The 27,134-nt window shown below is 36.9% G+C and overlaps 1 protein-coding gene and 1 long non-coding RNA gene across 12 annotated transcripts in view; one reads left to right on the top strand and one right to left on the bottom strand.

The window, feature by feature from the left end:
• HYCC2 (hyccin PI4KA lipid kinase complex subunit 2) overlaps nucleotides 1-27,134 on the bottom strand; it is a 77,950-nt gene that overhangs the window by 20,341 nt on the left and 30,475 nt on the right. For all 11 annotated transcript variants that reach the window (XM_077884842.1, XM_077884845.1, XM_077884840.1 and 8 more), the window contains 5 exons: nucleotides 22,097-22,276; nucleotides 17,940-18,020; nucleotides 15,898-16,013; nucleotides 3,559-3,654; nucleotides 292-408 (listed from right to left, as the gene is read on the bottom strand). In XM_077884842.1, the coding sequence (XP_077740968.1) occupies nucleotides 292-408; nucleotides 3,559-3,654; nucleotides 15,898-16,013; nucleotides 17,940-18,020; nucleotides 22,097-22,276 (590 nt within the window). The remainder of the gene's footprint in view (nucleotides 1-291; nucleotides 409-3,558; nucleotides 3,655-15,897; nucleotides 16,014-17,939; nucleotides 18,021-22,096; nucleotides 22,277-27,134) is intronic.
• LOC144305765 (uncharacterized) lies at nucleotides 11,800-20,792 on the top strand. The gene is made up of 2 exons (XR_013372828.1): nucleotides 11,800-12,531; nucleotides 20,516-20,792. It is a non-coding gene; the product is annotated as an uncharacterized LOC144305765 (long non-coding RNA).

Here is a 27,134-nt window from a genome sequence, read left to right as displayed (position 1 = left end):
CTGGAATCCCTGGATCCTCGGGCTCCCTGCGAGGAGCCTGCTTCTCCCTTTGCCTGTGTCTCTGCCTCTCCCTCTCTCTCTCTCTGTGTCTCTCATGAATAAATAAATAAATCTTTTTAAAAATTAAAATAAATAAAAAGGATACTAAATGGAATTCATATTAAAGAAGATAATGGGTCCATGATGGAACAAATAATTCAGTGTTGTGCAACTGATAAGGAAAAAAAAGAGAAATATTAAGTTTCCAGATGTTAGGATGAATTCACTCCATTTCATAGTCTATGTACTTACATGGCATAATAAACCCCTGTGAGAAGTTGCACCATGAATTCAGGATCCAATACTATACGACCACAGAGTTCTTTCCAGTGTTTTTCATGTTGTCGTGGAAACCCACTCACACAAACCCTAGGAAAACACAGTATTTGCCATGTGTGATTTCCTGATCGATTAAACATTTTTCCTTTCACAAAATCATTTATTCAGTTTTTCATTCCTCATACATTTACTGAGTACCTGCTTACATGTCAGTCACTATCCCGGGCCTAAGCATACAGTTATGAACAGGCAAAAAGATAAAATAAAATCCGTGCCCTCACAAAGCATATATTCTAGAGAACTATATCAATAAAAGCAACAAATTTTCTCAAATAGCTAACTATGTCTGTCATCCTTTTCCCTCTTAAGAAAAGAAATGTGTAATTTTTACATATCCCAAATTTTATCAGGATGAATTAGTGGGAGATACAGAAATGTCAAAACAGGGATCCCTGGGTGGCGCAGTGGTTTGGCACCTGCCTTTGGCCCAGGGCGCGATCCTGGAGACCCGGGACGAATCCCACATCGGGCTCCCGGTGCATGGAGCCTGCTTCTCCCTCTGCCTGTGTCTCTGCCTCTCTCTCTCTCTCTCTCTCTCTGTGACTATCATAAATAAATAAAAATTTAAAAAATTTTTAAAAAAACCATTTAGAAATGTCAAAACAAATAAATGGGCATTCAAAATACTGATGTCTATGAGGCCATTTTTTTTTTTTAAGGTTTTATTTTTAAGTAATCTCCATACCCAACACAGGGCTCCAACTCACAGCTCTAAGATCAATTGAGCCAGCCAGGTGCCCCCTATGAGGCCATTTTTAAATTAAAGTGCCATAAACAATTCTGTCTTCATCTCACTAAGAGAGGCTTCCAGAAAAGTTATGCTAATTATCAAAAGTTGTAATGTACCTATATTATTTTAATCAATTAATCTGTTAGAATAATTGTAAGGTGAGTCCAGAAGAGATTTTTCAGGGTTTTAGTGCATTATGATTTCTGGAAATTTCTCTAAAATCTCAATTTACATATATATTTTTGTAGCAGAGATATATAATTAAGAGATCAATAAGACTTGAGAGCATAGGGGACTTGGCTGGCTCAGTCGGTAGAGCATGTGATTCTTGATCTTGGGGTTGTGAGTTCAAGCCTCAAGTTGGCTGTGAAGCCTACTTAAAAACAACACCAACCAAAAAAAAAAAAAAAAAAAAAAACCCACAAAATACTCAAAAGTAAAAAATAAAACCTACAACAACGGTTAAATTAAAAAGAAAAAAAAAAGACTTATAAGCATAAAATGGCATTAGGATAAAATTATATGGTTAAAATGGTAGAGAAGATTAATTTCAAGGAGAAAAAAGGGGATAATATAATGTTGGACTATTAGAAGCCTGTTCATCTATTCTTCATATGGATGATGTTGGGTATTTATGTTATATACATTTAAAATACTAAATTATTTTATGTCAATATCTACATACTAGAAATCATACCATTTGCAACTATTTATTTATTTTCTTTTTGCAACTATTTAAAATAAGATGAAAAATTTAAATGTCAACTTAAATATGTGAAAGCTACATATGTTTTCAAAATTCTTTAAGGCGTTATGTGAACAAAAGTGTGAGGATCACTAAATTCTATCATCATTTTTGCTATTAAGAAAATCTCTTTTAAGTGCCACAAAAATTAGAGCCTTGGCAGATTTTGTTTTAATGAATCAACAATAGTCATTTATACATAATTTATTTGTAGATAGGCAGTATGTGCTTCAATAGTGTACTTTCTTGATAACAGTATCTAAGTTACAGAGACAAGAATTTTGTTAATCATTTATCATGTTATTACAGGCTCTTTTAAGATACTATAAAATCAAACTTTTTTTTTTTATATAAAATCAAACTTACACCTAATTTAGATTGGCCTTTCCCCAGTTAGCAAAAGACTTGTTTTAAAAAGGACCATACTCTCTTCTCAGTAACACAGCAGCATGAACTTCAATAATGTATTTGTGAGTGGACAGTCTCTTGGAAGGCCATGAATCCTATGATCCCCTGTCCTGGTATTCACATGCTATATATCTGCTACTACTGAGTGTGGGTGGGACCTGGATGGTCCTTCCAACTAAGAGAATATAGCAAAGATAATGAGATTTCCATGACTACAAGTACATGAGTATGTGATTATGTTGTATCACAAGATTGTACTGCAGTTCTTGCTGGAGTCTCTCACTCTTTTCTCTGCTTTAAAGAAGCAAGCTACCATGTTGTAGGCTGCCAATGTTGGAGAGACAAAGAACTGAGGGTAGCCTTCAGTAGAGAGCCAACAAGAAACTAAAGCACTCAGTCCTACAACTAGAAAAACTGAGTTCTGCCAATAAAAGTGTCTGATACCTCAACTGAGCCTCAGATAACCTCTGGCAGACATCTTAACCACAGCTTTCTAACACCATAAGCAGAGGACCTAGCCAATGCATGGCTGGACTCCTCACCCATAGAAACGTGGAAATAATAAATGCCTGCTATTTTAGCTGCTAAGTCATGGTATGTGGCAATTTGCCATAAGGCAATGAAAAATTAATACAGCATTTAGCCTTTTTTGAGGGGCTCAGTTTCCTCAAGTGAAAATCAGTTGGATGGAATGAACTCAGGGTTCCTTCTATAACTGAAATCTGTGACTCAAAAGGTACTCTGACTCCCATCTGATTCCTATTACTTAATTTTTTTTTTCTATACTGGCCATTTAAATTTCAGCTCAGCTCTGTCCAAATTTTTAGAAATTCTGATTTAGTAAAGACTACAACACACAAATACGAAAGAGACATATAGATAATTGGTACTATTGCTAATCTTCTCCAAAGCAGAGTTATTTGTGAAATACATAAATGAAAAAATTTGCATTCCTTTCGTCTTTCTCCACATATAGAACTATTTATTCAAATATCTCGAAGTGATTTATAAAACTTGGCATATAGGCAATGATTAGGTGTATCACTATACCACCCTAAACTTACGATACCTTCGCTTAATTTGATGTTCAGCTAGAAAATAATTTTTTAATGCTTAAGTATTTTTAAAACTCATGATACATAAAAGATGATAAGGATTCCTACAGGAATATAAGCCCCTAAGTTTTGTTTACTGCTATATCACCAGGAATTAGAACAGCACCTACTATAGAAAATGTGCTCAATAAGTATTTGTCAAATAAATGTATATGAAGGCTAATGAGAATTCTTCTTCTCACCTGGAGCCCATCCGACAAAGAGACTGGTAAGATGAAGCAGGCATATACACAATAGCAGAATTATAACACAACATGAGAAAACTCAAGACTTCAAACCTAGAAAAAAATAAAACAAAGGAAAAGGATTATCAACAACTATTTCTACTAGAGACTGATTTCTTTGTGGATGATAACAAGCATTATTATTCCTTAAATTTTTAAAAAGATTTTATTTATTTATCCATGAAAGACACAGAGAGAAAGAAAGAGAGAGAAAGGTAGAGGTAGAGACACAGGTAGAGAGAGAAGCAGACTCCATGCAGGGAGCCTGATGTGGGACTCAAACCTGGGACTCTGGGATCATGCCCTGAGCCAAAGGCAGATGCTCAACCACTGAGCCACCCAGGCATCCCAGGTTATTAGTATTATTATTATTTTTAAAGATTTTATTTGAGAGAGAGAGAGTGTGTGTGTGTGCATGCCCAAGAGTGGGAGGAGAGGGGCAGAAAGAGAACAGTCTCCACTGAGCAGGGACCTAATGTGGGGCTGCATCCCAGGACCCCGGGATCATGACCTGGGCAGAAGGCAGTTGCTTAACCAACTGAGCCACTCTGACATCCCTATAACAAGGGTTATAATAAGAATGTATTAGTAATAGTGACTTTCCTGATTTCTCAGACTGCTGTGATCTCCTCCTCTATAATTTCTCTGTTTTCATTTTCCTTATTAAAAGGTCACGTCCCTTGCTACCATCTATATTTTCTTCCTCCAAAAATAAACCATCATGCTTGAACAGATAACTCCTCCATTAATCTGCTGTTCCTGTTGACTATATGATAAAATCCAAACTCATTATGGCATTAGGCCTTTAAAATCCACCCTTGGAGGGTGCCTGGGTGGTACAGTTGGTTAAGCATCTGCCTTCAGCTCAGGTCATGATCCCAGGGTCCTGGGATCAAGCCCCACGTCTGGATCTCTGCTCAGTGGGGAGTCGTCTTCTCCCTCTGTTCCTCTCCCCCATGCTCATGCTCTCTCTCAAATAAATATATCTTTAATAAATCAAATAAAATCAAATTCACCCTTTGGGTGCCTGGATGGCTTAGTTGCTTGGGTGTCCGACTCTTGATTTTGGCTTGGATCGTGGTCTTGGGTCCTGAGACTGAGCTCCACATCAGCCTCCACATTCAGTGGGGAGTCTACTTGAGGTTCTCTCTCTCCCTCTCCTTCCCATGCTCTCACTAAAAATAAATACAACTGTTTTTTTTTTAATTTAAAGATTTTATTTATTTATTTGAGAGAAAGAACCAGAGAAAGAGCACAAGCAGAAAGAAGGGAGAAGGAGAAGCAGGCTCTCCACTCAGCAGGGAGCCTGACATGGGGGCTCAATCCTAGGACCCTGGGATCATGACTTGAGCCAAAGGCAACTCTTAACCAACTGAGTCACCTGGGGGCCCCTAAATAAAGCTTAAAAAAAAAAAAAATCCACCCTCAACCTACCGCTCCAATCTTTCGTCCCCTCCACTGCTTACCACATACACAACTCTACATCGATCTACCACTCCATGAATAGATCATAACTTTTCATAACTCCTTGCTTTTCCATGAATAGATCATAACTTTTCATAACTCCTTGCTTTTATGGAGGCTGCCCTTTCTTACTAGAACATACTTTTTCATTTGGGAAATTTCTGCTTAGGATTCAAGTGCTGGCTTAAACTTTTACATTAGACATAAAGCTGCTCTTAATTCCTCTGGCTAAAGGAAAGAGTTCCCTTTGTTCTGTAGCTTGAATACAACATTTATCCCAGGGAATCACAATTCTTTCTCTTTACCTCTGTTTTAGCTATTTAATAATAAGCAACTTTAGTTTGCTCATTTAGTTTATCATCTCTATCTCTAGTGTCCAGCATAGTGTCTAATACACTATAATTGTTCCATAAATTTTGTTGAATGATTTGATTTAATGAATAACAATTTCTTAATCTTTACAGCCTCTAAGAAAGTGGTTCTGTCAAAAAAACCACAATGAGGTACCACCTCACACCAGATTGGTAAAATGAACATGTCAGGAAACACAGCTTGAGATGTTGGTGAGGATGCAGAGAAAGGGGAACCCTTTTACACTGTTGGTGGGAATGTAAGCTGGTGCAGCCACTTTGGAAAACAGTTGAAAATAGAGCTACCCTACCACCTGGCATTGCACTATGGGGTATTTACCCAAAAGATACATATGTAGTGATCTGAAGAGGCACCTGCACCCCAATGTTTATAGCAGCAATGTCCACAATAGTCAAATTGTGGAAAGAGCCCAGATGTCCACCAACAGATAAATGGATAAAGAAGATGTGATATATATACACAATGGAATATTACTCAGCCATCAAAAAAATGAAATCTTGCCATTTGCAATACCATGAATAGAATTAGAGAGTATCATGCTAAGCAAAATAAGTCAGATAAAGACAATTAACATATGACTGCATTCATGTGGAATTTATTTTTTTATTTTATTTTTATTTTTTTTTTGAATTTATTTTTTTAAAGGATTTTTGTTTTTTTTTTTAAAGATTTATTTACTTATTTATTTATGAGAGAGAGAGAGAGAGAGAGAGGCAGAGACACAGGCAGAGGAAGAAGCAGGCTCCATGCTGGGAGCCCGATGTGGGACTTGATCCCGGGACTCCAGGATCGTGCCCTGGGCCAAAGGCAGGCACTAAACCGCTGAGCCACTCAGGGATCCCCTGCATTCATGTGGAATTTAAACAAAGCATAGGATCATAAGAGAAAGAAGGAAAAAACAAAACAAGATGAAATGAGAGAGGGAGACAAACTATAAGAGACTCATTAATCACAGGGAACAAATTGAGGGTCACTGGAGGGGAGGAGGTGGAATGGGTGATGAACACTGAAGAAGTCACGTGATATGATGAGCACTGGGTATTATATAAGACTGATAAATCACTGACCTCTACCTCTGAAACCAATAATACATTATATGTTAATTAATTGAATTTAAATAAATTAATTTTTTTAAGTGGTTCCTTGATCTGGATGCACATTACGGTTATTGAAGGGCATTCTGGAATGCTATATTCCTGTGCCTCAACATAGACTGACCCAATTAGAATCTATGAGGGCACCACCCAGGAAAGTTGTTCTTCTAAAAAGCTTTCCATAGGCCGTAAAGAGTATATGGAAATTCTTTGTACTATTTTTGAAACATTTTTTGTAGGTTTGAAATTATTTCAAAATAAAGAGTTAAAACTGAGTTGAAAGTCTGACTTGGAAGCAGTCACATCTTCAGATCCCTTCCCTTCTCCTTCTCTATGGCATTAGGTTTATTGAAGATTTCTTTTTTAAAGGATAAAAGAAATTTCTACCTGGGAACCACCAAGCCCAATTGTTGTTTGGAATGGAGGTTGCGGGAAGGATATCATACTGAAAACAGGAAAATTAAATACTTCTTACTGGATATTGAAACCTTAAGTTCTCCTTCCCTCCTTGGCCAGGCCACCAGAATGTTAACAGCCAGCCCTCTGGTTGAGAGACTAGAAAGAGTTTTCTATAGGGAATTGGACCACCCCAAAATGAAAGACTTAGAGGTATAGACTTGGGAAGTTCTCCAACTGAATGGCTCAGTGAAGTTCATAGTCAACTAGCCCTTCTCACATGGTCAGAGCTGTTCATTTTTTATTTCCTTTCCTTACTTCCTTAGTATAAGGTGGGGAGGATTATCAGACATCTGAGGAAGTCTACTAATATGAAAATAAGAACAAAATAAAGAAATACAAAAGGTGGGGCACAATTTGGAGGAAACACAGAATACACAAAGAAGGAAAAAACCCTTAAACAAAGTAAATTATCATTGATATTCTCAAAAATATAGAAGATGCTGTTTCTAGGGGAAAAAAGCATCTACTTTAAAAGCACTTAGAAAACAAGAAGAGCTTCTATTTAAATATATAAAATATATGAACTGCAGAAATTAAGAACTCAAGAAAAAGACTGGTTGATGAAGTTGAGGAAATATCACTGAAAGTAAAGCAAAAGGAAAAAGATACAGTAGATGAGAGAGAAAAAAGGACCACTCCAAGAGTTCCAACATCCAAATAATGAAAATAATCCAAATAATAAAGACAGACAATAAAAACCCAAATAAGTAAAAGACCAACAAATAATAAAAGACCAGATAAAACAGAGAGGCCAAATTAATTTACAAAAATAATTCAAGAAAAATTTCCAGTCTAAAGGACATGAGTTTCCAAATCAAAAAGTTCCACTTAATGCTCAGCACAATGGAGGAAATAAACCTACACCAAGAAATATCACAGTGGAGTTTCAGAACACTAGGAAAAAAGAATGAGGATATAGGTGCATACAGGAAAACAGTAGATCCACTCAGGAAAAAGACAAAGGGAATCCCAGGATAAGAGTGAAGGAAGACCCCACAATAATAAGTGTATATCAGGCAAAGAGGGCAACACAGTCTGGATTGGAGTAAGTCAAAAGCTCCAGGAACCCTTTTTGTAGGAGAATGAAATTGAGAGAATAACTGATGTGAATGAAGACTTACAAGGAGATTTAGACAACTGATAGAGAATTTGCAGGAGTTGAATTATAAAGCAATTAATAAACAAAATAAAAGACAATTAAAAAGGTATATAAGAAAGGAAAAGTAAACATTTAATCACAAGCCTCAGTCATACAAAGCAAGGAAGCTTCAAATGAACTATGGTCATTCATAGTAATAATAAATTGGAAAAATGAATTCCCCACAGTTACAACAGAGCTACACTGAGACGATAGGAAAAAGAGATAAAGAGCTAAATCTTTATCTTTCATAGGGATAAATTGTTAGATAATGCTCAAGACTGAAAATTAAGAAGCAGCAAGTTACTGAAAGATGTGGAAATAAATATTAAGAGAGTCAGTTAGCAAGATTTCTCAATATCAGCACCAGTGGCATTTTGGGCTAGATAAATGTGGGGGGTTGGCAGCACACCAGGATGAGCAGCCTCCCTGACCTCTACACATGAGATGCCTATAACAGCCCTCCCTCCTACCTAGTTTTAACAATCAAACAAAATCTCCGGATATTGCCAAATGTTTGCTGGAAGGCAGAAATGTCCTGGTTGAGAACCACTGGTTAAAAGTTGTTGTAGGGCAGCCCTGGTGGCTCAGCGGTATAGCGCTACCTTCAGCCCAGGGCGTGATCCTGGAGACCCAGGATCGAGTCCCACATCAGGCTCCCTGCATGGGGCCTGCTTCTCTCTCTGCCTGTGTCTCTTCCTCTCTCTCTCTCTCTCTCTCTCTCTCTCTCATAAATAAAATCTTTAAAAAAAAAGTTGTTATAATATGTGGGAAAGGAGAAATGGAAGGGGGAGAGGAAAAGGAAATCACAGTTTTTCTTGATAAACTATATAGAACAAATGCATGTTTAAATTTGAAAATATGTATCTGCCTGTGTATCTGTGAGTGTATTCCTCATACAGTGCACAAAACTAGAATATACAGCAAAAATAAAACAACAGCACAGTGAGATACCACATTTCACAACCAGTAGGATGGCTATACTCAAAAAGAGCTGTTTGTAGAAATGTAAAATCGTACTTACTCTAGAGAACATTATGATGGTTTCTCAGAAAGTTAAGCACTGAATTCTCATATGACCTAACCATCTTCTCCTAGGTATATATCCCAAATAGCTGAAAATGTATGTTCATACAAAAACTTACCAAAAAAAAAAAAATGTTCATGGTAGTATCATTCAGAAATGCCAAAAAGTGGAAATAATCCAAATGTCCATCAACTGATACAGGATAAATGTGTATCAAAATAATGGAATATTTATTCAGTCATACAACGGGAGTACTGATATACATTACCACATAAATGAATCCTGAAAATGTGCTAAGTCATCAAACACAAAAGGCCACATATTAGACAATCCCATTTACATAAAATGTTTAGAATGGACAGAATTCTACAGATAGAAAACTAAGATATGGTGGGGCCCGGGGCTGAAGGGAAGGAAAAAAAAAAAAGTTTCTTTTCTGATGTGATAAAAATGTCCCGGGGGGGGAATTTCCTGGAATTAAATAGTAGTAGTGGTTGCACAATCTTGTAGATAAACTAGAAATCACTGAATTGTACACTGTATAGGGAGTGAATTTTATGGTACACAAATTATACCTCAATTAAAAATAATTTAAAAAATCAATTATTAACTGAAAATGTGCAAGGTGTAGAACACATAGTTTTTTTTTTAATTTTTTTTAAAGATTTTATTTATTTATTCATAGAGACACAGAGAGAGAGAGAGAGAGAGAGAGAGAGAGGGGCAGAGACACAGGCATTGGGAGAAGCAGGCTCCATGCAGGGAGTCCGATATGGGACTCGATCTGGGTCTCCGGGATCACACCCTGGACTGAAGGCGGTGCCAAACCACTGAGCCACCCGGGCTGCCCCAGAGTAGTTTTATTATTTAAAAAAAACTCTTCCAAATCACCAGGAAAAAATATACAGTTCAATATGAAAAATGGACACAGGATTAGAATATGCATTTCACAGGTCAGAAAAAATAACTAGTGAATTAATATATCAGATGTGTTCAGGCCCACTCATAATTAAGGGAATGCCAAGTAAAACAACATAGTATCAGTTTTTATTTATTTATTTTCTAAAGGTTTTATTTATTTATTCATGAGAGACAGAGAAAGAGAGAGAGAGAGAGAGAGAGAGAGACAGAAACACAGGCAGAGGGAGAAGCAGGCTCCGTGCAGGGAGCCTGATATGGGCCTCAATCCCAGGTCTCCAGGATCACACCTTGGACTGAAGGCAGCACTAAACCGCCAAGCCACTGAGACTGCCCATAATATCAGTTTTTAAAGATCAGATCAGCAAACCTTAAAAAATTTGAAAATACTCATTACTGGGAGTTGGTACAAGGAAATAGGCCCTCTCAAACTACTGGTAGGAGATTTAGTTGGTGCAGTTATTCAGGAGAGTGTAATTTGGAAATATGTACTCAAAGTGAAAAAGGAAATACCCTTTAGCTTAGCAATTTCGATGCTAGGAATTTTTCTTTTGGATAATTTTGGTGCTCCCATGCAAATATACATACAAAATAAAATAAAGAGTTCCTTGTAATATTGTTTATAGTAGCAAAGAAGTGAAACAATCTAAATTTTAGTTGATATAAGAATGGTTAAAAACTGATGGTGCGTATATACAATGAAATACTAAGTAGTCATTAAAAAAGAATGTGGAGACCTCTACATGCTGTTAGAAAAGTCAGTCTAAGATTCATTCTTAAATGGAAAAAAGTTACAGAACAATACATACAACTGAATCCAATGCATATGGACCTACATACGTTTAAGGTCGAATACATGGTTTTGCATGCATTAAAAATTTCGGGAAGGACACAGAACAAAACAGCTAAAATTTTAACTACTGAGAATGGAAATGGTGGTTAGAGGGAAAAGGGACACATACTTTTCTCTTTGTGTTTCCATCTATTTTAATCTATTTAAATTCTGTTCTATTTACAGTTTACCACAAGTATCTCACAAGTTATACTTTTAAAAATTAAAATTAGAAAACAGAAAGGGAGCCAGGTAACCAGATGATTTTAATGCAGACTATACTATGAACCACTCTCTTTTTAAAAAGATTTATTTTATTTGAGAGAGAGCACACATGTACATGCAAGCGAAGGGAGGGGCAGAAGAAAATGGAGAGAGAGAATCCTCTAGCAGACTCCCTGCTGAGCACACGGACCCTGACACAGGGCTCAATCCCAGGACCCTGAGATCATGGCCTGAGCCAAAGGCATATGTTTAACTGAATGAGACACCCAGGAGCCCCTGAACCACTCTTTTAACATAAATTTTATATTGTGAAATGATTTGAGTAAACCAATATAACTATATAGAAAAAAAATTAAGCTGTTACTTTAAGTTAGAAAAAGCCTTCTACAAGCATTCTTCTGGCTAATAAAGGATGATCACTAGAGCTAAATTCCAGGGATCCCTGGGTGGCTCAGTGGTTTAGTGCCTGCCTTCAGCCCAGGGCGTGATCCTGGAGTCCCAGGATCGAGTCCCACATCGGACTCCCTGCATGGAGCCTGCTTCTCCTTCTGCCTGTGTCTCAGCCTCTCTCTCTGTGTCTCTCATGAATAAATAAATAAAATCTAAAAAAAAAAAAAATAGAGCTAAATTCCAAAACAATGTGTTAGAATGCAGGTAAAAATGTATTTTCTATGACATGTGTAATACTGGAAAGATCCGTAAAAGAACCAGAATTCCAGACAGAAGCACTGACCAAAGGTCAATGACCATGAAAATCTGCTTGATTCTATATTCCTCCCATAACTCTAATATTATAACCAACAAGATAATAGTATTATTTTATTGCCAAATATTATACAATGATAAATAATATCACTAATATTTACTATGTGCCAGGCACCATGCTAAGCATATTTCGGACATCTCCTCATTTATTCCTCACAATGTGTGGTAAGGAATTTGGCCTTGCCCAAAGAGAGGTATGGCCTTTGCTCTCAGCTTCTGGGAAATAATCCATGTCATACCTGACAGCTTTGTTTCAGGTGGAGCTGGTAACCCAGAAACATAAAATAATCTCAAAATTTGAAACACCCATAACATCTTGGGTGATGTAAGAAAAACAAAGGCAGTGCCAGAAGAATTCCATAATAAAATGGAAATGGTATGTGCAGAGAAGTGTTACCAGAGAATGCAAAGAGGTGCTCAGAGTATTCATCAAGAAGGAGCCTCTTTTTTTCCATAGGGTCAACTTTGGTACTACCTAACAAACTGCTAGATTCTACTGTCACCTGGACACAGAGTGATGGTCACTCATTGAGCAACAAAGAACTGTCTGATTTATGGATGACAGTTCTGAAATGAATGGAATACATTCCGTTTGGAAGACTGCCACTCTGACTGAAGAAGGTTAAAAGCAAATCAGGTTGGTATGTAGACTTCATTGCACACTGTTTGCCACAATGAGTGGTAGTGGCCAATGGCCTAGCCATATGGTCCCATAATAAGGCAAGGGAAAACCGGCCTATTAAAGGATGCCTGCAAGGGGAATAATCCTATGGAAATCACCGTGGGATTTTGAGGAGTGCATTAAAGTAGAATTATGTCTCTGTCTATCAGGGGAATCAGAAGGCAACTGGTAACAATGAATAGACTGGTATCAATGTGTTAGCTTGAAGTGACTATCTGTGTCCACAAAATGAGTGGATGTGGCGGTACTGCAGCAATGCAGAGATGAACTGAATTTAGACATACTCTTTTTATACCCTAAGTTAAAAAAAATGCTGTAAGAACTTTTTGTTTACCAAAAAGAGAGACATAGACCGGCTACGAGGCAGATTACTCTGGGGTAAGGCCTGTACACAGGTGACAACTGGACTGATGCCAGTAGCCCCTGGTGGCTACAAATGGGTCCTGACAGGAATAGACACTCTGCACTAAACTTTGCTTATCTGATGGTAGATCAAATGTTCAGAGTGCTATAAAAGGACCAGAAGATACTGCATAATTTGGACTGCTGAGTCACATTTCTTTAGAGCAGTGAACACACTTTACAGCCCGTAAGGTCTAACAATGGGTAGGGAGATATCCTCAGCATAGTGGTTTGATAGAGAAGTGGAACAAGCAATTGAAACACCCCTCATCTAAAATGGGACAAGGAAAAGGAATGAAGCATGAGGGGCAAGTTTACACCAGAGGGTCACCACTAGATAGATTTCTCTGCTTTTCTAGGGATGTGGGAAGAGGTGGGTAGGACAATATTGGTAAGATTATGCAATTCTTCCTAACATGGTGGTATAACTATACTACTTCCTTCTTCCCCACATCAGCTCAACTTTTCTTTTGCTATCTAAAGCACTGGTCTAGGACCAGGGCTCTAATTGCAGATGCCAGAAGCAAAGGATTTCTAAGGAAGAAATTATAACTATATTCCTAATTCCCAAGAGCCTGGGATCCCTGGGTGGCGCAGCGGTTTAGCGCCTGCCTTTGGCCCAGGGCGCGATCCTGGAGACCCGGGATCGAATCCCACATCGGGCTCCCGGTGCGTGGAGCCGACTTCTCCCTCTGCCTGTGTCTCTGCCTCTCTTTCTCTCTGTGTGACTATCATAAATAAATTTTTAAAAAAAATTTAAAAAAAAATTCCCAAGAGCCTGATGAGGTGAGTGGTATCTTCATCCCACCTGACAAAACTGGGCTTGACACGAGTGCAGATATATCACCTAGTGGTCAACAGCCCACTAGTTCTATACCTAGGTAAATCTACCATACATGGGTGGGAGTGGACTAAGGCAGGAGACACATGCTAGGCTAGTATTGCTGCCAGAAATCTGGACCAGCACAGTGGCCACATCTTAACAGCCTCTCCAAAGTTTGGGTACAAATGGAGAGAGGTTGGAATGTTTAGCTGAGATAAAGGAATTAATAAATGGATGATGCAATGAGGGAAACTCAATATTACATTGCTACCATGAGAGGTTCAGAGCAAGAAATGTCATTATCTCTTGGTTCAATAATATACATTAGATACTTAAAAAGGTGAAACCATATGTTGGTGAGACCACTCCTACTTTTATACCTGATAAAGTCAACTCAAAGCCTGCAAACCTGACTGACATTGTTTTAGGAACATTTTGGCCACAAGAGATGATAATGAACTGCAATAATAGTGACTAAGACTATTAATTTCTTAGTATCTATGACTAATTTTTCAGGTCACACCTACTGCCATTCTGTGATATGCTGTAACACTAGCATGGTTGATAAGGTTATAATACTGATAATGAAATATTGTAAATTGAGTTAAAGCTTCCTTATAGAAAACAATTGGCTTGAGGGAAAAACTGGACCTAGCTAATAATCAGCTAATTTCTATGATCATTATTTCTACTAAAGTTTATCATAAGGCACAAACAGCAGTAGATTATGTACCCAGGTAGGTTGGGATGGAAAATAATCAAAATGGTACAAAAATATGAAAATGTATGTATATGGTGGCTTTAGAAAACAAACTGTTTCTTCAAATCTATTCCTAACTTACACTGGCTCTTCAAATGTTGGGCATATTCCTAATGATCATACTGCTGTCTATATCTGTCACATAAATTCTATACTAAAAGTAGATGCCCAGATACACCTGATTATTTTTGTTTAAAAGAGCCTAAGCCAGTGGCCAGGGCATGGCCTGTGTGTAGTACAGAATTTGGCCTTGCCCAAAGAAGTCTGCCCTTTGCCCCCTGTGAGTAAGTAACCTCTGTCATACCTGACAGGAGTGTCTTTGTTTAGGGTAGGGGCTAGCCACATTAGGAACAACCACCATAGGGTGCCTGGATGGCTCAGTTGATTGTGGCAGGCTCTTGATTTTGGCTCAGGTCATGATCTCAGGATTGGGCTCCATGCTCAACAGAGTCTGCTTGAGGATTCTCTCTCTCTCCTTCTGCCCATCCCCCTGCTAATTCTCTCTAAAATAGACAAATCTTAAACAAACAAACAAATGCCATGTGATTTAGGGTAGGGCTTTGGGTCACACAGCCTCAATCAACCTAGAGGCTGAGATCAACCATGTGAGCAATCAATCCAATCAGTCATACATAAAATAATGGAGCCAGTGAAAACTATGGCCACTGAGCCTGACTCTGTACATTTTGTCACACACTGATGCTGGGAGGGTAATGCATCCTAACTCCTTCAGTGAGTGGCACAACAGAAGCTCTGCATTTGGCACCTTCTAGATTCTATCCTAGGAGTCTCTCCCTTTGGCTGACTGTAATCTGCATCCTTCCCTTGTAGTAAACCTTAACTCTGAATATAACAGCTTTCATAGAGTCCTGAGTCCTTCTAGTGAGTTATCCAAGTTTAAAGTGGTTGTGGGAAGCCCCCAAACTTGCAGTTGGTGTCAGAAGTGAGGAAAGTCTTGAGGATCATGCATTCAAACTTTGCAGTCTATGTAACTTCAGGAAGGTAGGTGCTCTCATTAACCCATTCTGCAATGAAGAAAGCAAGGTATGGAGAGTAGATAAACTGCCTGAGAAAGTGAGCTTCTAAGGTGTAGTGCTAGAACACAAACCTTGGCTTAGCTGCTCTGTGCCCACACTTTTAGATTTTACATTGCTTTATACAAGATGACCATATAAAGTACCATGCATGAGATAGATAGGTATTTCACCACTATAATGTATTCACTACTATGACCTTTTAAACCTTTTGCCTCTTCCCTCATCAAACCTGAACCAAAGTAATTACAGTTAACAAACACAAATTAATAATTATTATTGCCTGCAGTTTTGAGCATTACCGGTTTTGTGCAGTGAATGTTTCCCTCTGAGGATGAAGATCACTATAAACAACCCTGATGAGATCATGCTGACACAATGCCCCTTCTGTCAAAGCCATGGATCCAATTGTTGAGGGCTACAAAAAAATAAAATAAAATAAAGTATCTTTTAAAGACACATTGTCTCTAAAATGAAGTAAAGATCTATATCATGTAGGGATAATTAATTTTATTTTTTAAGATTTTTATTCATGATAGAGAGAGAGAGAGAGGCAGAGACACAGGCAGAGGGAGAAGCAGGTTCCATGCCGGGAGCCCGACGTGGGACTGGATCCCGGGACTCCAGGATCACACCCTGGGCCAAAGGCAGGCACCAAACCGCTGAGCCACCCAGGGATCCCCTTAATTTTGTTTTAATAGAAGGCAGTTTAAGACCATTTCTTCTTCTCATTTAAAACCTTTTGCGTTTTTCAATTACATACATTCTATAGCTCTTTTTGGAAATTATATATAATATATAAAACGAAAAATACGGTGCTTTAGTTTTTTAAAAGATTACAATCTGGGATCCCTGGGTGGCGCAGCGGTTTGGCGCCTGCCTTTGGCCCAGGGCGCGATCCTGGAGACCCGGGATCGAATCCCACATCGGGCTCCCGGCGCATGGAGCCTGCTTCTCCCTCTGCCTGTGTCTCTGCCTCTCTCTCTCTCTCTCTGTAACTATCATAAATAAAAAAAAAAAAAAAAAAAAAAAAAAATTTAAAAGATTACAATCTATATTTAGGACACAGAATATGAAAAGTTGCTAGAAAGACTGAAGGTTTTTCAGTCACCATTTTTACAATTCTTTGTACTCCAGAACACACACCAGTTTTGAGATTATGCATTTAAATTTTGCAGTTTGTCTGACTTCAGGTAGGTGGATACTCTCATTAATCCCATTCTATAATGAAGAAAGCAAGGTGCATGGTTTAAATCGGTAATGAGGATTAAGGAGTACACTTATCATCATTAGCACTGGATGGAGTATGGAATTGCTGTTTGCTGAGTCACTACACTGCACATCTGAAACTAATATAGCACTAACTGGGATTAAAATAAAAACTTAAAAAAAAGGTTGCAGAGTTATATACTGAATAATACTGAAGACTGTGATCAAATGTTTCTTTAATGGTGACAACTGATTTCAGGTTTCTGAAGTTAGAAGCATCCATTCATAAGTGTCTTACTATGCTCCCATTTTATTTTATAACATGATACACAGAACTTAATATCTATTACTCAGAAATAGTCTATGCTTAAATGAGCCCAGTCTATTAGACGCATTCTAATACAAAACAAAGTCCCAGGGGAATTAACTAAGGAAATAAATAGCTGCATGAAGCTATGCGTAACTGGATACTATCTGTTGATAAGAAAATGGAATATAATTTTTGGACTACTGATAAAGTTTAAGTGCTTTTCTTATACTTTATACACTAAAGGTCACTACAGACCAGAAGTGTATAACCAGAAGTTATGAACCAGAAGTTCATAACATATCCTTAAATCTGGGATTTCAGCTCACAGTTGTCTTTCTTCTATACGATTATCAGTGTTCTTAATTCTCCAAAAAAATAAATATAAGCAAAACTCAGAAGCATAATGTTAATGAATAGCTAAAATGCATCAATTATAGACTCCTTTAAATGGAAATAATTCAGTGTTAATATCCTGAGTAGACATTTCCCTAAAAAATAAAAAAAAATTTTTCTAACAGATTTCTAATTAACATGGGAAACTTTAAAAAATTAAAGAATATTTTTAAGAATTCACAAAAGACTAAAAAAATTGAAAATGATAGTGGTGGAAGAATAAAAAAGAAATAAACAAGAGCTACAGGAAAATCTTCCATTAATTATTTTCTGCCTCTCTTGATAAGAGCTTAGTTTTAAGTAAGTAGCACTTACTTTTAAGAAGGAAATCAATAAAGATGTGTTAGGAGCGTTTATCTCTGGTAAGAAACTGACTTTCCATCTCTTATTCAATATAATTTAAAATAATTCTATCTTTCCAATCTTACTTACCTCATGGTATATTGAAGGCTTGGATAAGGAAGGGATAGTAAAAGATAGAACTTTATTGTTTCCATCTTTATCAGCAATTTCCTATAGTTAAAAAATAATATACAAAGATAATTATAAGACTATAAGAAATAATTTCTTTAAAAAAAAAGAAATAATTTCTTTCTTAATTTACCAAATATATCATGGCAACCAAGGAATATTTTTAAAACAGTAATATATAAAAAATACTACCCTAGTGTATCTTTTTTAACCAAATCTACACAGTTTAGTAATTGAGTTACCCTTTGAGAGATATGAAGAGCAATACTGTAGCTAAATCAAATGCAATGTGACAGCAGAGACACTAGGCAGGCACACAAACTGATTTTCATGTTAAATATACAGACAGGACAGGAAGATTACAAGTGACTAGATCTGAGTTAAACAGATGATATGTTTTAGCCAAGATATACACTTATTAAATAAGAAAAACAATATTTTGACTAAAAGAATGAATCTTGGGATCCCTGGGTGGCTCAGTGATTTGGCGCCTGCCTTTGGTCCAGGGTGCGATCCTGGAATCCCGGGATCGAGTCCCGCATCAGGCTCCTGGCATGGAGCCTGCCTCTCCCTCTGCCTGTGTCTCTGCCTCTTTCTCTCTCTCTATTATGAATGAATAAATAAAATCTTTAAAAAAAAAATGAATCTTGACTAAAAGAAACAATTATTCAGCAAAACATTAGTGACCTGAGTAAGCTACATATTAACATATTAGTTCCAGTGATTAAGTTCATATTTAGACAACTTTTTAAAGATTTATTTATGATAAATGACCGAGCCAAAGGCAGATGCTTAACTGACTGAGCCATCCAGACACCCCCTTTATTTTCTCTTAAAAGCATTTTATCGGGAAGCCCGGGTGGCTCAGTGGTTTAGAGCTGCCTTCACCCCAGGGCGTGATCCTGGAGACCCAGGATCGAGTCCCACGTCAAGCCTACTTCTCTCTCTGCCTGTGTCTCTGCCTCTCTTTCTCTGTGTCTCTCATAAATAAATAAATAAAATCTTTATTTTTTTTTTTAAAGCATTTTATCTTTGAATGAAAAGGACAATGGTGTCCTTCATTTTTACAGTCTTGGCACCTCCAGGTATCAATATTGCACCTACAAGTATCAATATAAATCTGCCTATAGATGCTAGCAAATAGAGACATGAAATGATCCTCTGGCATCACTCCTTTTCTGTACTGCCTCATTTTTGTCTGTTTCTTTTACAACTCCTATTAGTATACATAACTAGCATAGAATCCAGAGATAAAAGGCTGCCCCCTCCCACTGTTAGTAGACCTAAAAGGAAGGTTAGTGAGAGACTGAGTAGTTCACACCACAGAAGGAAGAAACAACAATAAAAACATCTCAACAGAATACAAACCCAAAAGAACCTCCCTGTAGGGCTCATTTCTGAGTTTAATATGTCACAGGAGAGTACCAATTATATGTGAACAATGGCCATGTCTCTAATTTTGCAGGGAAGTGGGTTTAAGGATTCCTTAGGGAGGTCCTTTTACTTTATAGTCAAACTAGTTGACTAGTGGGCCATTATGCCTCACAGAAAGTCTATTGTAAGATGAATGGACCTCATTTAAGTTAGGCAATAAAACTTTAATTTTTATTCCTAAATTTCAAATTAAACCAAATAAACTTTGTCTATATTTGTATATATCTCTGAAAAAGGGTGTTCTGCAATATGTTTAAGCTTAGGGTAATAAAAACTTCCCCTGCAGCTAGGTGAAGCAAGGGAAGTTCTAGAGAGAGAAAGAAAAGAAAGAGAAGGGACACCTGGGTGGCTCGGTGGTTGAGTATCTGTGTTTGGCTCAGGTTATGATCCCTCGGTCTTGGGATCAAGTTCCACATCAGGCTCCCTGAAGGGAGCCTGCTTCTCCCTCTACCTATGTCTCTGCCTTTCTCTGTGTCTCTCATGAATAAATAAAATCTTTAAAAAAAAAAAAAAAGAGAAAGAGAAATAAATATATAAAAGAAACCCAGTGCAGTAAAAAAAGTTGAGAGCCACAGAGAAGTGAGAACACAGGGAATTAGAAGAAGACAGAAGCCTGAGGTTACATTTCTGACATATAACTGAGCACTTATATAGGCATTATTTCTGAGATACTAAAAGATAATTAAACTATAGCACCAACAAGCAAAGTCAAGAACTTGTCAGCGTTCTGCTATAAAAATTTTTTGCTTCATTTGTCCCACTACTGAGTTTTATTAAACAAATCAAAGATAGCTTAATTTTCAACATATGGTAAACCACTAAATTCAATTATTAACTCAACAAACATCTACTAAGTGTCTATGCTAAATACTAGAGAAGAGAGTAGTATATGAAACAATTTTCCTGCTTTAAAAGAAAAAATAATCAGGCAAGTTAGCGAAACAGAAAATTTTATGCCTGGACCAGCTTTTCATGTAAAAAAAAAACTCACCCCTAATTTTGATACTACTACAATTACTGCTAATGACATTTATTAAGCACCCAGGCAACATCCAGATTCTAATTATTTTTAATTTTAACAATGTTTTATTTCTCTTTTACAGATAAGGCAACTGAAGTCAAGATATTAAGTAGCTTGCCAGAATTTAAAGCAGCCAATAAAGAACAATGCCTGGTTTTAAACAAAATACAAGTGATTCCAAAGGCCACACTGCTTCCTTCAGATATATGTTCCAGTGATTGAAATGTTTTCTAATGATTTTTTAAGGGATAATACCTCAAGGAGAGAGCAGTGGTAGAGAAGAAAATTTATTTACTGTGAGACTCAATGTTTTGTGAGATACTTTATTACCTCTCAACTATTAAACTTTATTTTTATTATGTGGAATGCTTATTTAATGAGTACTAAATACATAGAACATAAGACTTCAAAGAACAGGAGTTTTAGTACCAATGTTCTAACTGGACACTAGGGAAAAAATGCTTAAGGTACTTAAGAATCTCTTAAAAAACTGTTTCAAACAATAGAGTATCAAGGATATATAACATATTAGCAAATGATTATTAAAAACAATTTCAAAAATTTTAAATGCAGCACATTCATAAACATTGGTCAAATAAATTTTATTTATTTATTTTTATTTATTTTTTAAAAGATTTTATTTATTTATTCATGAGACACAGGAGAGAGGCCGAAACTTAGGCAGAGGGAGAAAGAAGCAGGCTCCATGAAGGGATCCCGACACAGGAACTTGATCCCAGAACTCCAGGATCATGCCCTGAGCTGAAGGCAAATGCTCAACCGCTAAGCCACCCAGGCGTCCCTATCTATCTATCTATCTATCTATCTATCTATCTATCTATCTATTTATTTATTTATTTATTTAGAGAGACAGAGAAGCAGAGACACAGGCAGAGGGAGAAGCAGGCTCCATGCAGGGAGCCCAATGTAGTACTCAATTCCAGGACTCTGGGATCATGCCCCTAGCCAAAGGCAGACACTCAACCACTGAACCACCCAGGCATCCCAAATAAAGTAATTTAAAGAGTTGTCACAACATATTAACACCACTATCAATTAAAATAGTTTCGCCTGCTTTATAAAATGCCATTATCAGCAATTACTTATTAAGCCTCTATGTACTCAATTATATTAATTTAAATAAATTATTCAGTAGAACTTTCCATTTATTTTTTATAATTATTCCTTTTTTTGTTTGTTTTTTTTAGAGAGAAAGAGAGAGTGTGTGAGCATGTGAGTGGAGGGATGAGGGGCAGAGAGGAAGAGAATCCCAAGCAAGCTCCACACTCAATGTAGAGTCCAACTTGGCACTCAATGTCATGACCCTGAGATCATGACCTGAGCCAAAATCAAGAGCTGGATGCTCAATGGATCGAGCTGCCCAGGCACCCCTAAGCATTAAGTATTACCTCAGAAGATTTTAAATAAAAGATAGTTAGGGATCCCTGGGTGGCGCAGCGGTTTGGCGCCTGCCTTTGGCCCAGGGCGCGATCCTGGAGACCCAGGATCGAATCCCACGTCGGGCTCCCGGTGCATGGAGCCTGCTTCTCCCTCTGCCTGTGTCTCTGCCTCTCTCTCTCTCTCTTTATCATAAATAAATAAAAATTAAAAAAAAAAAAAAAAAAGATAGTTAAAATTTCCCAAACTATCATTTTCAACTTACCAAATTGTAAATTCCTAACAGAAGTGCTTCGATGCAACCATTACTCTGTCTGTCTCGGCTAACAGTAAGCCGTAAATAAACCCACATCAATTCTGGCAAGAACTGCAGTGTGAACCTCTTAAGTCGAACTTCAGAGCTACGATAGAGCTCAAACAGCTGGTGGCAGACAGGTTCCAGAAGCTAAAAGGAAAATAAAGTGCATTAGCTATTTCCATTCTTTTGGCTGTAACTTTTTAAAAGGCACATATACTCGGGTAATATTTTAAAAATATATTCTCATATTAGTTTCTGCATTTTTGAATCAGTGTGATGCAAACCTAATCTCTATTTATGTACAAAGACTACATATTAAACTGATCAATCTACTAAGAATTTTGTGCCATATGATATCAAGATATTTTTCAATACACTCTACCCATTACATTAGACAATTCGTCTTTTAATCAATGTACTACATTTATATTTAGTAAGTTTTCTAGTATTACTAGCCCTTACTATCCTCCATTTAAAAAAGTTTCTATTGGAAGAAAACAACTTCAAATGTTCTTGTTGGAAATAACCTTTAAATCTCAATTTAGACTATGGTTTAAATAAAATTATATACCACTCAGTTGAGAAAAGGATTTTGCAATGTATAATATTTGGGCATCCAAAATGCTAGCTAAGGGCATCCCTGGTGGCTCAGTGGTTTAGTGCCGCGCCTTCAGCCCAGGGTGTGATCCTGGAGACCCAGGATCAAGTCTCATGTCCCTGCATGGAGCCTCCTTCTCCCTCTGCCTGTGTCTCTGCCTCTCTCTCTGTGTGTCTCTCATGAATAAATAAAGACAATCTTTAAAAAAAAAAAAAAGCTAGCTAATATTAAAATACACACAAGTAAAACAAATTACTTTATGTTTGAAGACTGATTTAAATTCTACTAATTATATTTACTTGAAAGATTTTGTAAAGGAGGCAAGTATACAGAAATAGCTTTTTCAGTGTTTAATTTTTCATATGATATCACAGAATATGACTTACAAGGATCTTCATTAACCTTGAGAACTAAATGAGTTTAGTTTAGTTTAAAATAAACCTCTCCCTTTATCCTAATCATGTACTGCCAATCTATAATGGTTTTGTTGAAATAAAACAAAACGGGACATAATTAAAATGCAAATAAAAAACTGATAGAAAACTATAATATAATGTTTAAAATTTAATACTAGATTTTAAAACAATCACTCAGTATTTATACGCCTATCTTTATTCTGAATGATTAAGTAATTCACATACATTTGGAAATCTGCTTGAATATAGTTATATATGTCTGTAATAATCGCTCTACAATAAGTCACTATTTTCACAACTGGAAATTTAAAGTCAATAAACCCAATCATACAGTTAATAATAGTTAAGCTTAGCTCTTAAGGAAAGCTAAAAATAATCATACAGTTAATAATAGTTAAGCTTAGCTCTTAAGGAAAGCTAAAAAAAAAAAAGTTACACATACACACACCCTATTGTCTAGTAACTACTAAGCCCTTTATGTGAAATCACTACCATGGGTTTTTCTTTTTTTTTTTTTTTTTTTTTAGGATTTTTCTAATTTTACGTAATCTCTACACCCAATATGGAGCTTGAAATTACAGCCCCAATGTTAAGAGTTGCATGTTCCTCCTGACTAAGCCAACCAGGTGCCCCAATAATATTTAAAATCCTTTGAAAATTCCAATTCTTCTCTTACACAGAAATCTAGACTAGTCAGACAATTTGCCGAGAAAGTCACAGATGTTAGTGATAGAAGAAGACACTTAAAATTCAGGTCTTCTAAACATTAAGTTGATGCCCCCACTATACCACATTTTTTATACTAGAATGAAGGTGGAAAATGGGAGGTGAGGATTATCTAATTACAAATACTATATTCCACATAGTGTCAATAATGAAGTAAACTTCTGAAAATAGCCAACTGGTGGCATCTTTTTTTTTTTTTTTTTTTTTTTGGTGGCATCTTTTTTAAAGTACTGACAAAACAGCCAGATCTTTTGGGGAATTAAAGATTGCTGCTCTTGTGACACCTAGGTGGCTCGGTGGTAGAGCTTTTGGCCTCAGGTCATGATCCCAGGGTCCTGAGATTGAGTACCACATCAGGCTCCCTGCAGGGAGCCTGCCTCTCCCTCTGCCCCTCCCTGTGTCACTCATGAATAAATAAATAAAATCTTAAAAACAAAAACAAAACCTAGAACCCAATGGTTCCACTGGTGAATTCCACCAAAACTTTAAAAAAAAGATTGCTGCTCTCATGAATGTATTAGTTAAAAATATATACCTGTGTTTCAAATCTATTTTTCTCTTTAGTAAGGACTCCAAAATTGCTGTCTCTAAATTTTATTATAATTTTTTTTTTAATTTTTAAGTAAGCTCTACACCACACAAGGGGCTCAAACGCATGACCTTGAGATTAAGAGTCACACACTCGGGCAGCCCCGGTGGTGCAGCGGTTTGGTGCCACCTGCAGCCTGGGGTGTGATCCTGGAGACCTGGGATCGAGTCCCACATCGGGCTCCCTGCATGGAGCCTGCTTCTCCCTCTCCCTCTGCCTCTCTCTGTGTGTCTATGAATAAATAAATAAAATCTTAAAAAAAAAAAAAAAAAAAAAAAAAAAAAAGAGTCACACACTCTACCAACTGAGTCAGCCAGGTGCCCCAATTACAATTTGTTTCTTCAGGCTCCCTGCATGGAACCTGCTTCTCCTTCTGCCTGTGTCTCTGCCTCTCTCTCTGTATCTCCCATGAATAAATAAACAAAATCTTTAAAAAAAAAAAATGTTTCTGTTATAAAGACTTTAACTTCCCTTTCTCAGTAGCAAGAACCACAATGGCACTTAAGAGACTATATATTAATTAAACACAGCAAGGAAATACAGAGTTGCCAAAATTTTTACTCCGTTTTATTTAAAAAGGGGAGGGATGAATAGCTGGCAATCCAATAACTTCTGATCAGAAATCAATGTTGAAGGAAAGAGAAGATATAATTGCAGGAACAATCTTTGAGAAGATGTGATCTAGCCCTATGTGGAAGACTGCCTTTGCTATAACCTGGGGCACTTCATCCATCGTAGTAGAAAAGGCAGGAAAGTATAGGTGGAGAAGCTGGTAGAGTGGTAGATATGAATGAGAAAATAAGAGAGCTCCCAATTATCTTCTTTTTTAATGACAAAGAAAGCAAGCTGAAGATGAGAGAAAGGTGGGTAAGACTGATGAACAAAGAGAAGGTATAAAATTCACAGTGGGGACAGTGTACCAAGAAAGTAAAATAAGACTGCAAGGTGGTATTATATGAATATTTGAGATTTTTAGTCCTGCATTTTTTTTAATGTATTTATTTTAGAGAGAGAGAGAGAGAGAGAGAGAGAGCTGGGGTAGGGGCAGAGAGAGAGAGAATCCTCAAGCAGACTCCCCATCGAGCATGGAGCCCAATCTGGGGCTCAATTGTAGGACTCTGAGATCACAACCTGAGCTAAAATCAAGAGTCAGACGCTTAACCAGCACCCAGGCACCCTGACTTTCTTCACTTTAAATGCAGAAGGAGGGGTGCTTGGGTGGCTCAGCTGGTTAAGCCTCCAACTCTTGATTTTGGCTCATGCTGGCCATGATCTCAGAGTTGTGAGATGAGCCCTGCATCTGCCCAATGTAGGCTCCCTATTGAGCTGGAGTCTGTTAGTGATTCCCTCTATTTTACTCAAAAAATAAATACATAAAATATAAAGTGGAGAAAGTCAACAAAATTGTTATTGCAGCTGATTTCTACAAGTATGTTCAGCTGCTGCGGTACAAGCCTAAAGAAGACAAATACCTGGGTTTTATCCAGTGTTGAGATTTTCCTCAAGAATAAGAACTAATGGAATGAGAAGCAAAGGACCTAAGAATGTAGGCAAGGAAAGAGACTATGATATACCATGAAAATTTAGCTGGGTGAAAAGAGAAGCAAGATATGTGAGGGAAGAAGAAAAGGGAATCAAATCATGAAAAAGTGATAGGATTCATAGATTGGATGGAAGGCTCCTTGAAATGGAAGAACTACTAGAGTGTTCAAAGGATGTGGAACAAGGAAAATGAGAATTACACTATACGTTGGTCTAGAGAGTAAAACTTCAGCTGCAGTACAGGTTGGCCATAATATCTAATACCAAACTAGGAAACACACTTTCTTAAGAACTTTTAAAGTCTTTAAAGCAAAACCATTCATAAGACTGTCATAAGTTTCAATTAATATTATATATGACATGTGACAATTTTCTGAAATAATTTCCTGTTAACTAAATAAAAACAGTTGATTGTGTTTCAGAATATAATAAAATCAGGACTAAAAGGTGTTTCCTTCTAGGACTAAAGTCCAGAATTGGTTTGAGATGCTATAGTGCTAAACATTCTGCATTTTTGAAATATGACCACATGGTTAAAACCTTATGATCTGACAAGAGAAAATATGGAAAGACAGATATGCTCTGGAACCTGGATGATTACAGTGACTTCTACTGAGCCTGAAGCTCCCACGCTGTAATTTTCCCATTTCTAGCCATGATAAGGTCTCATACATGAGTATTAAGAAGTATTATAGTATAAAGTAATGTGAATAACTTTTTTAATGTCATAGCTTCTAAAGTATAAAAGAAAAAAGAAAGCATTCTTTTTTATATACTTGTGACTTCTAATGAAAATGACAGCATTTTAGAATGTCATTTTGTGTTTCACTATTCTTATCAATATTTACTAAGTGTGCATTATGTACATGACAAAATATATTCTAGGGAAGTAACAAATATAGAATATATGACTACTGCCCATGAAGAGCTTACAATCTAAAGAGAAAGCATAAAACAAATTTTAATAAGCAAAGCTTAAATGTTAAAACAATGCAAAACAAGGGGTAGGAATACACACATTCATTATTCAAACAGAATTTTGAAAACTCCTAACCAAAAAAGATTTGAATAGATAGATATATATATACATAAAACAACACCTAAAGTTATAAAACATTCATAAATACACAGCAA

The sequence above is a fragment of the Canis aureus genome, chromosome 36 (genome assembly GCF_053574225.1).
Source record: "Canis aureus isolate CA01 chromosome 36, VMU_Caureus_v.1.0, whole genome shotgun sequence".
In the NCBI taxonomy this organism is placed as follows: domain Eukaryota; kingdom Metazoa; phylum Chordata; class Mammalia; order Carnivora; family Canidae; genus Canis; species Canis aureus.
Note: the sequence above shows the minus strand (reverse complement) of the source record. Positions and strands in the feature narration are given on the sequence as shown.